The sequence below is a fragment of the Diachasma alloeum genome, unplaced genomic scaffold (assembly GCF_001412515.2).
Source record: "Diachasma alloeum isolate Michigan unplaced genomic scaffold, Dall2.0 Dall_scaffold_00513, whole genome shotgun sequence".
Lineage (NCBI taxonomy): Eukaryota > Metazoa > Arthropoda > Insecta > Hymenoptera > Braconidae > Diachasma > Diachasma alloeum.
The window spans coordinates 230,824-242,479 of record NW_021680645.1 but is presented as its reverse complement, the minus strand read 5'-3'; the positions used below and the strand labels follow the sequence as shown (position 1 = coordinate 242,479).

The following is an 11,656-nucleotide window of genomic DNA, read 5'->3' as shown; positions in this document are numbered from 1 at the left end:
TCCGTGTGACCGCAGCGATGTGACCGTACCCATAAACATCTTCCATATGAGCACCCCCTAATATAGTAATCCTCCATAAATATCGATATCACCTTTATGACCATCCCCTCATATATAGACATCCCTTATAAATACAGGCACCTCCCCATATAGGAACCCCCGTATAGGCACCCAGCGTCCCCTGAATTTAAGAGGCCCCTGAATTTAAGCGTCTCCTGAATTTAAGTGTCCCCTGAACTTGAGCGTCCCCTGAATTTTTCGCCTTATTTTTTTATTTATATAGAGAGAAGAGATAAACAACTCACATCCCACAAGAGATAGAAAATGTTCGATCCTGCTGATAACATCCTCCATCTCTTTCGTTTAACCCTTTGCTCCGATCTCAGCTATTCTTGAAAAAAATACATCACTCCAGTTTCCCAGAACTTGAAAATAATTCTCAAAAATGAAATACATCTTCTCTGTAGAAAAACGTGGTATTGAACATTTCCGCGAAAAGAGAGACGTCAAAGTGAATGGAGGAATGCTCTTTGAGCATGAATAGCATCAATATACTAATATGAATGCCTGGCGAGTGTCAAATGGATATAAATTCTACAGTGAAATAATGAAACGTACCAGGAAAATTCAATATTTCGCTTCTCGAGAAATATAAAATCGCCTTAATAACGAGTAATTTCATGAGGAATATTGCACTCTAATTCCAATGAAATGCGATGCATTTCGACGCATTGAATATCATTTTTCCTGGAGGCTCTTCCCGAAGGAAAAATTATTCTGAAGCCCCGAATAAATTTCTCAGGCAATTCTCTCCATCTATTTCCACCAGTTTTCAATAGGAGAGACGTTAAATTTATTTTTCCATCGGACTTCATAAGAATTCACTGGAAAATCGACTCGGCTCCCACTCACCCATTTCTTCTGTCCGTTGCAGAAGCTAGTGCCATCCACTCTTTCTTCATTCTTTCTACTTCTACTTTTACCGAACGTTTTACGGGCAACGAAAGAATGGAAATTAGCGGGGGTAAAGATTTAGCGGGAGAAATAGTGCAGGCAGATTATAAGACGGAAAAACGAAACTTTAGTGAAAACAAATATATAACGCAATTCAGATGAATTATTTTTGACATTAGAAAAAAAACTTCTGATCAGTAGAAAATGTACTTCTATGGAGTACCAAGGGGTCTCTGAGGAAAAGGCAAATTTTGTACTTCCTCGAAGTCAAAAAAGATCTGGATGCAAGTATCATGAGTCAAGTACCTCGGGGTACTTGTAACATATACTTTTGTTACTCGAGGCAAGTAAAAAAAGTACTTGTACTGAGTACCTGGCTGGTTCTGTTTCAGAAGTACCAACAAAATTCAATATAAGTAGCAATAGTACTCAAACCCAGTACTTATGATTTTTTCCAGGAATTCATTCAAGATTACAAATGAAGATCTAAATGTTGGAGCACAAGTGAACACACAGAATCACACAAATCTGGGGGGCCATTCTCGAGTTTGAGATGAAGAACGAGTTGGGTGGGGAACGAAAGTTTCCGTGAACCAATACTAGATCCACATATGAATTAACTTCGTTCACGGAGATCATTTTCAATTCGCACACTGATTCCCAAGTCGCCGGCGGCTTCACACGTCGTGATACTCTGCAAGTAGAGAAAGAATCTTAATAAAATATTGAGACAAGAAGTCCCTTAGAATGAATAAAAAAAAGAAGAAAGTCAACGGCGATCAAGGCGAGAAATCCGTACAGGAGGGAAAACGTGCTAGTAATGCATCCGAAGAGCAGAAAACAATGTGGCTTGACTTGGTTCGAAAGCACCCACAGTTAATAAGCAGCAAATTTTCAAACACTGTGACAAAAGCATTCCTCCTCCAGCTTTGAGAAATGATTACGTCTACCCTATATAAAGTAAAACAAAGAATTGAACTATAATAAATAAATTTAAACAACTGATGTTTAATGTTTCGTTCCCCAGAAGAGGTTAACTGTATCCTCATACGAGTATCCTCACGTGTGAACCGAAAACGACATCCGTCAACGAAATTAATTCACATGTGGATCTTAGATTTGTTTACGAAAACGTTCGTTCCCCAACGCGATACGTGAACGGAGCCATCTCCGTTAACAAATCCGCTTACCTCAAACTCGAGAATAGGCCGCCTGAATGCAAAATGCATTTTTGAAATGGTAATTCACGTTTTCAAAAACGTAATTTTCGATTTTCTCAAACAGGTAAATTACGCTTTTGAGATCGTAAATTCCGGTCACAATAACGCGAATTACGATTTTATGCGTAAGAAAGCTCATTGTATCCGTCGATAATATTCGCTTTTCTCAATGAAGTACTCAACTGAAAGTACTGAAACTAAGTCATGAAAGTATTTCAGAGACGTTCAAAAATTACTTTTCACCAGTACCTTTGGTACTTAGGAAAATACTAAAAGGACTAGAAAAAAGTAGTGAAGCTACTTCCTCCGAGTCTACTTGATCGGCAGAGGTGGTTTTTCACTCAAAGATACAAAAAGTACTTGGGACAAGTATTTTTCGAACTTTTCACGAGTGAATTTCCCCCAAGTACCGGTCGGTACTGGTGAGTACAATTTTCGTTGGGTGTACGAGGAAAGTACCGGAGTGGAAATTGCTTCAGGTCCACCTGAAGTATGATCAGAACTTGTTTTTATAAGTTTCGACTCAATTATCCATATTTTGCAATTGTTCTTCTTTCAAAATTTTCATCTAATCGCCATCTTTCCAGAAATAAATTCAGACGAAAATCCTCAGCATCAAGTTCATCAAATTCGATAGATCCCTTATAACAATATTTAGTTACCATAACCCAAAAAAGGAAACTTAATTTGGACGATCACCAAGCAAAAAATTGGTAATGAATGACTCATTTTTATTTAATGTCTTAACGCTTAAATTATCATAATTAATTTTTTCCTCATTCCTAATCTCAAGAAACCCGAGAAAAATGTCGAGTTGACACTGCATTAATCAGCCCGAGCAATTGACACGATCAGACGGGTTTCACAGGCGTTTAGCGTGCGTGACCCCTAGTCACGAGAAATTCCAGACACAATCGAGATTCAAAGGGACACGCGACAGGGTTGTGCCACCCCTGGGGGGTCACACTGTCGTCTTCCGCGCGATTGGAACTCCAACAAAATGACTCAGTCCGGGAGCAAAAAAAATAAACGAGGGAAAATAAAAACGCGATTGCTCTTTTTGCTTGTTTATCGGGCGGCCATCGCCATTGTTGGGGTTGGTCAAGCGTCTTTTCTGTTTTGCCTCCGCCAACAACAACATTACAAGTGCCGTCGGCTTCAGTCCAGACTCAAAGCTTCTATTTATTTATTCACCGCTCCCTTTGTGTTTTTGAAATGAATTTCGCGGAACTGGGCGATGATTCGAGGAATTGAGTGTCCTTTATGCGTGCATGACGCTTGTTATTGACCCAGTTATATTGCGTGGAAGGGAGTCACTCGAGTGGAAATAAATGGGTCGCGTGCCTATTGACTTAATTAGAGGATAGGAGAAACAATTGTTGGGGTTATTGAGGCGAATTCATGATTATTGTATATAGTTGGGGATTATTTCCAGAATATCGATGGGGAGATTTTTTGTCACTTCTTCAAATTTTATAATCTTCAATAGAAATGTCGCAAAAAAACAATATAATTATTTTATAGAATATTCACTCTCAATATAGAATATTTTATAGAATATTCTTCAATAGACTTATAGAGTTGCAATAGAAATTTAGTAGATTTTTTTTATGGAAGTGCTAGATTTATCTTGTGAGTTTTTTTAACTTGACAAGATGCACAATTTTTTTTTCATCACTGAGACCCGCTAATTGTCACCTATCGTCCTGTTTTGCGGCCGATAGATGACGATTAAGGATGTTTAGCCAGTGTCGGTAAATGTTTTTTTTTTCATGTTCAAGAAAAATTCTGTAATTTTTTCGGCAGACAGCAGAACATATAAAATCAACTTTTCTAACGTTGAACAAAAATTAATCGCAATAGTCTCGGCAGAAATGAATAAACTAATTTTTCCTTATACACGGGGTCGATTGAAATTTATGTTCAAATTGATAATTCACCTACTAGAAGACTTTAAAAATAGAAATAAAAATAGAAGGTAATGTGTAAAATCATACTGAATCCAATGGCTAGAGAAAAATCTGGGGTAGGTATAATCAAATCCATGGCTTCTAACAACAGTAGCGCTCCTAGGAGCGTTAAATTTTCCGATCTCCAGTCAACTCTTTCACATTGTCTCGTTCTTCACTCCTCCGTCCTCTTCCTTATGCTCGTTCTTTGTTCCTTATACTTTTTATTGTGACTGGTTGACGTTTTCGTTAGTGGAGGCTTCGGCGACGAAAATGATCAAATCATGAAACATTATCGATTGAAAATTTTTTTTGAATAACAGCTGAAGAGAAATGAAGGAAAAATATTGATTTTCTTTCAATTGTTGATTAGAATCTTTTTTAAAAAGTATGACATGTTAAAGTTGTATAATCTTCAATAGAAATGATGCAAAAAACCAATTGAATTATTTTATAGAATATTCACAGAACTCCAATAGATTTATAGAGTTTCAATAGAAATTCAGTAGAATTTCTTTATGAAAATGCTAGATTTTTCTTGTATTTTGTTTTAACTTGACAAAATGTACAAATTGCTTTTTTTGTCTGTTTTTTTCGCTATTGTGTATTTAGTTTATGGTCAGTGGAGGGGGCTTCGTCCCCCGCCAACCCGCCACTGGAGGCTCCGCCCCCTGGACCCCGTTTCTGTGCCCCCTCCCAGCCCCCCTTAGCGGGGCTTCATCATAAAATAGTTATTTTCATCACAAGGTCCACAAAGTATTTTCTGACGAATGTGGTTTTGTAGGCGGAGCCGAAGGCGAGGCCTATAATTACATTCGTCAGAAAATACTTTTGGACCGTGTGATGAATGCAATTTTTCGTCAGAAGGCCCGTAAACCGGTTTACCGGGCCTTCTCACGAAAAGTAGATTATATCTCTAAGCTGATAGCCTCGAATGGGGAGTCGTGTGAAGTTTGCAACAGGAGGTGTCAGTAAGTCGGAGACAACGCCTATCGCCCTTATGTCCTAAGCCTATCGGCCTTATGACATAATTTACTATCATCACTTGTACGTAAAGTGAGATTTTACGCACGCTCCGCGTTCGCAAAATCCCGCTTTCCACACATTGTGATGAAAAATAGGGTTCGACACTCGTGGAAAGTGTTCTTTGACCCTTGGGATGGTAGCACTCGCCTTCGACACTAAGGGAAGTGGTACCTGCATCACTCACCTAAGGAATAACAATAATTTTCGCATCCCAAACCATGATTTCGAATAAAAATTATAGACGCATAGCATTCTCTGGCTATTCAGCTAGAAATTTAGAAGTCTTGGATCCTTAACTTTTGTTTCAATTCCGATTAATTATGGAACAGGAATGAAAATTTTCGGGACGGTCTCAGTCTCGAAAAGCATAATATCGTCTCCCCTTGTAGCGACTCCAGGAGAATTTATCTAGCCCCGGGGCCGGTTTGTTCATGTACCTTGTTATTCCTTACTAGTTATATCCCTTTTAATAAAAAGGAAGGTACCAATCTTTCATGTACCTTTTGCTCTAAAGGCCCGGTTAACAAACGGTCCGTTTCCCCAATCATCTGTTCCGCCAGAGGGCTCCATGTATTATTTCAACGGACCGTTTGCGAAAGTCTGTGGTTACCAAACGGACCTTTAGAGGAAAGGGAACATAAACAAACCAGTCCTCGGTCTTTCCTTTTTCCGATTTTCTATGTGTGCAGGACTGAAATCGAGACTATACATTAAAAACTGGGAAAAGTGGAGAATCTGATGAGATCTATTATCACAAAGTCGCGGGCCAGAGGAGACAATACTATGTCTTTTTAACTGAGACAGAAATCATACGGAAAATTTTGATGACATGTCAATTGATGATAGTACTATGACATGAAAAAATAGACGAAGAGAATAGTGAAATAAGAATTTAAAAAATGAGAACCCATTCGAAAGCAAATTGATAATTTATTAGCAGCAATAACTATACTCATTTATTTCTTCATATAATAAAAATCCAAATCGACTTCGAGTGATGAAAATTTGATACTCGAAATTAAGAGTAAAATTAAGGGTCAAAATAAGGGTCATGAGGGTCAGAATAAGGGCTATTAGGGTCTGAATAAGGGTCATCAGGGTCAGATAAAGCGTCCAAATAAGGGTAACAGGGGTCAGATTAAGGGTCTGAATAAGGGTCACGCGGATCAGATTAAGAGTCATCGCAAGGGTCCAAATAAGGGTTATGGGGGTCAGTCGGAGCGAGCAGGGGGCGTAGCCCCCTAGCAAAATTGCAATTGTCCACTTGTTTTGGCGTGAGACCAAAGTGATCTCTTCAAAGTGAAGTCTCGTTTGAGTCTCGTGTGCAGCCCTATTTTTTCAAGTAAATATGCGAGTTTCTTTTCAACGAAAATACTGTTGGAAAAAGCAAAAATAAACTATACGCAAACTTGATTGAAAATTGAGGAATTTATCACCCTGAAAACGTCATTTTTTCTTAATAAAAAAAAATTATATTTTGTTTTTCTTCAAAAATTTATTTTTCAATTTTTAAATAATATAGGAGTTTATTTTCAATGAACATATTGTTGAAGGAAAAAAAAAATTCTGAAAATTTAATTTTACTCAATTTTAGCATGTAATGTCTCTGGGTGTGTAAAATCTCTTGGCGCTCACTACATCTCCACTCAAAATAATTCGATTAATCCTGACAAGACGTTGACGATGCCGTTTATCGGATAAACCGCATCTGCACTATTGTGATTGATGCGATTATAACACTCCTTTGGCTTCACACTTTCACATGACTTTCCATCTAACGAAAGCAGAAAAAAAAACCCCATTGGATAAGTGAGATATAAATAAATCCATCTAATGGAGGGACTATATTCATCCCAAGGACAGAACAGAAAAACCCTCGAATTGAAAGAAAAAATGCCCCTAATAGGTGAAAGGTGAATTATCCAAGGAATAGAGAAAGAAATGAAATTGATTTTTTTTCCTTTCTCATCTTCCTAAGTTTTGTTAAAAGTTCTACGCTCTATGTAAAATTATCGTAACTCCCGATGGAATTTTGGCAAAATGTCAACTTGGTTGCTTGTTGTTTTTAGACGGTAGCAGACGACGCTGAGGATATTTCGTTTAGTTTTCACGAGCCAGTCTGGGATAGACCTGCAGAATCGCCCAGAGAACCCCACATAATCTCGATAAACCCAGAGTTCACCACCATCAAAACTGTATTTACAACTCGACCAATCATTTGTTGTCACCTCAGAGCACGAATGGAAAATTCTTCATTTCCTTGAGCTCATGACCGAACAAGTCGTAAGGGCCAGTCTTAGTTGACACGACAAGACCTTGAATTTAGCGTTAAGGGGTAAAAGAATGTTGCCAATTTTACAAATTTTTGAACAAATACCTAGTGTGTTTTTTATTAACATTTTGTCCAACGGTTGAGGGTAGCGATAGAACCGTAAAAAAGACAATCGGTTGTAGAGAAGAAAGGGATAATAAGTATAATGATGGTGATAAGATTCAACTAAGTTGAAAATCTGACAAAATTAGTTAAAAAGAAATCTATTCAAGTTAATAAAATGAAATAAACAATGAATTATACATGATAGAAGGAAGTGATGTGCGACATAACTATTCGGAAGCATATTGCTAATTTATTAGCAAACTGGGGGGCTTCGCCCCCCGCTCGCTTCCCTCGCGCCCGCCTATCTCCTTGAGGTCAAATGAGGATCGGAAATATCCCGTCTTTGTCACATCGATAAATAGTGAGTGATAATATATAGGTATTAATATATAAGCCCGTATTACCTCATTGAATTTTGACAGGTGATGAATAACTGATATCAGTGGTAGTCATTCTGAATAGACTCGGTTCCATATAACCCCCATATGACCCTCGTGACCCTTTTGAACCCCTGTGAACCTCACGATCATTGTGACCCTCATGACCCCTGTGACCCTCATGACACTTATTTTGGCCCTTACGACCCTCGGGACCCTTACGATCATTTTTGACCCTCGTGACCGTTGTAACCCTATGACCCTTATGAACCCTCAAAATTTTTGCGTTGTCTTAATTCGCAAAATTATTATATAGAGAGATATAATTATACTATATGCAATACAAGAGCAATTTCCCACTTGTTTTTCATTATCTTCATGAATTTTTTCCGAAATTTGAATAAAATTATAAATAACACCGAAACGGAAATCGAAAATTTAGTGAAGTATGGAATTACACAAAAATCAGAAAAGTTATTATCATTATTATCATTAAATGAAATTATTATCATAAAATCCATAAAAGTTAGGGAGCAGATTAATATCTAGAAAAATCAGTGCCCTTTGAAAATTTTTCCATTCAGACGCAACTTAGAAGGGCCATGCAAAGGTACTGATATGGCCAGCCCTGAATGCATGCCCCACTAGAGCCCAACTGAATTCTTCCCAGACAGCTCCGCCTTTACACTTTTCCACTCGAGAAGTGGGAAATCGTTAAAATTTTCCAGATTCTCAAACGCATTCTCGCTCTGTCGCAGTAACTGGGAAGACGGCAATAATCGTATTTCGCTGAATTAAACACCTGTAGTTGTAAACGGCTGCGGTTTTTCTTACTGCTCTACAAACGTTAGAATTGAAATTGCGTGGGAATAAATAGACAAATTGGATGGGAAACTCGGAGATGATTAAATATTGAAGCTGGCAGGTATTTTTCATTAAACATTGAGGGCATCAATATTTAGATGGGTAAATAGATCCAATTTTGTGAGGGGAAGCCGTGATTTTGCAATTATCTCGAAAACTATGGAGTTGAGAGAAAAATATCCAGACTTTATTCTCTAAAATTTTTCTCTCAGAAGATATAATATTTGGAAAAAAATAATTGAACTCAGTTTCGACTCTCACACGGAGAGAAATTTTTGATAAAAATTATCCTACCGTTCTATAAAAGTATACAATGAGTCATCGTTTCCTCATTTCTATCCCGAAATTTAGTAAAAATTCATATATGATGATCAAATTTTATTCTACGTTAAAGAAATTTTATCCTGATGCAAAATACATTTCTCATCACGCTGTGACGAAAAGTGAACTTTTCGGCACGCTCCGCGTGCCTAAAAGTCCAATTTCCGCCACATTGTGATGAAAAATATTGTTCGTGACTCGTGAAAAAATGTTTTTTAGCTCGTGGGATTATATCACTCGCCTTCGGCTCGTGATATAAACCTCCCATTCGCCAAAAAGCACTTTTTTGCACTCGTTACGAAATATACTATTTTGTCACTGCTGCTACGTTCAGCCCGTGTCGAAAAGTGCCTTTTCGTTTACTAGTAAACGAAAAGTCGAAACTTGTGAACGAAAAGACTTTTCGTTTACTAGTAAACGAAAAATGGCACAGTTCGGCACTCGCTGAACGTAACATCACTAACAAAAAATATAGTTCGGATACACGTGGGACGGGGTGTTTTAACTCGTGTGATTGGCAGCCCTCGGCTTCGCCTCGGGCCGCCAACTTCACACTCGTTGCCACCCCGTCGCACTTGTATCGAAATATACTATTTACCCTTCCAGTCCAATAATTTTTATGTAGGTAACAACGAAAATTCTAGAACAGTTGGTAAATTTTACCCTGCCGGTACAGTAATTTTTACTCTACGGGCACGGTAATTTTTATGTTTATCAGGATACAATTTCTCTAACGTGGAATAAAATTTGATCATCAGATATTAATTTTAACTAAATTTCGAGATAGAAATGAGGGAACGATGACTCATGATACACTTTTATAGAACGGTAGAATAATTTTTATCAAAAATTTCTCTCCGTGCACGGTTAAAATATTCATGTACAGTTCATTTATCATTCAGCATTAATGCGTTATGTTCTTCTTCATCTAAATCTACTGTATATTTTGATACGAGTGCGAAAAAGTGTTTTTGGACCTGTGGGCCGTGTGTAGCACTGTGCTTCACCCAGGAAAATGGCTCTTTTGAATCAAATACAAATCTTTATTGGAAATTTTTTACTTATTTCAAGAATATTTTTGTTACAAATAAATAAACTTGTTTACTTGCTTCAAGAAAAAACATTCATTTAGTACTATTTATTAAACTTTATTTGATTCAAATGAATCATTGTTTTGAGTGTACCCTCCCAAGGGTCAAAGAACATTTTTCCTACTAGTGTCGAATCCTATTTTTCATCACAATGTATGTAAAGTGGGATTTTGGGTATGCGTAGCCTGCGTAAAATTTTACTTTATACACAAGTGCTAAAAAATTACCAAAGCCTAATATATTACTAGAACTGTGCGCGCGCTTATCTATTCGTTGTGAACTTGAAGAAATCGAATTCATTAAGCTTCAAATACTCAGATATTTTATAAATATTGATAATGACTTGAAGAGAATTAAGAGAATGAAGAGTGAAACATCAATGAATAATTTTTAATCTTCGATTAATTCTTTTTTTTTGACTTTTTAAAATAATCTGATAAAAATCTGTAATTGTTGAAAAATGAGGGGAGGGTTATGAATTGATTTCCTAGAAAACTGAAAAATTTTTTTGAATTCTTTGGAAAATTTCACAGTTTTCCAGATAATCGTAGATCTTCAAAGATTTTTCTCGAATTATTTGCGAAGAATTTTCATGAATTTGTAGAGTTTAGAATTTATGTATGAAAATCTGAGAAGCAAGAATTGATCATTTTTGCGGATAATAAACATGAAAAAATTAAAATTTGGGAAGTGAAGAATAATTTGTGAGTGTAAAAAAATTTAGAAATGCTTTTTTTTCTCATGATCAAGAATTAGGCAATTGAGATGTGTTTTGATATAAAGATAAACGTCACACATGAAAAAATAAAAAATATGATGCAGAAAAAATTGTTGGCATTTGAAGAATTTGAAAATACCGGGAATTTTTTTCAGCTACTACTTCACGTGACTCATTGGCCAATCAGAATTGAGGATTAGCGGTCAGGCAATTTTGAGATATTTCGATATAAAACAACTTCACGTTTCTTTCATCTTTAGTAAAGTAGGATCATTACTGGAGAAGCATTATCGCCTGTTTTTATTAGTCGTAAACCGTATTCAGGTGTCAAGAAAAGCTTTTTCCACTATTTCTAATGCTCCGAGGAGAAATTAACTTAGAAATCCTACTTTACCGACCGATCGCGAAAATTACGTCACGCTGTCGAGCAAAGATCTTAGTAACTTACCTCTTTGCGACAATTTTTTCGTGTTTATGACTTTCGCTGCAAACTCGAGGCCCGTGCTTTTTTGTACGCATCTCCGGACTACTGAGAAGGCACCCCTGGAATAAAGAGAAAGAACTATCTTTAGAATTTAAATAACAAAATTAGCTAATAACAAAAAATATTTTCGTAATTAGTTTTGTAATTAGTTGGAGAAAAAAATTCTCCTTAAAAATGAAAAGTCAGATGGCAAATCATGGAAAGGCCAAAAACATATCGTCATGTTGATTTTTGATGAATTCTATTAGTGACGATTAACCCTTATGAGGGTCAAA

General features: G+C 36.8%; 1 protein-coding gene across 10 annotated transcripts in view; it reads right to left on the bottom strand.

Moving 5' to 3' along the window:
- The window catches only part of LOC107042725 (calcium/calmodulin-dependent protein kinase type II alpha chain), a 197,974-nt gene that overhangs the window by 125,906 nt on the left and 60,412 nt on the right, over positions 1–11,656 (bottom strand). For all 10 annotated transcript variants that reach the window (XM_015263881.1, XM_015263882.1, XM_015263884.1 and 7 more), the window contains exon 2: positions 11,346–11,440. In XM_015263881.1, the coding sequence (XP_015119367.1) occupies positions 11,346–11,440 (95 nt within the window). The remainder of the gene's footprint in view (positions 1–11,345; positions 11,441–11,656) is intronic.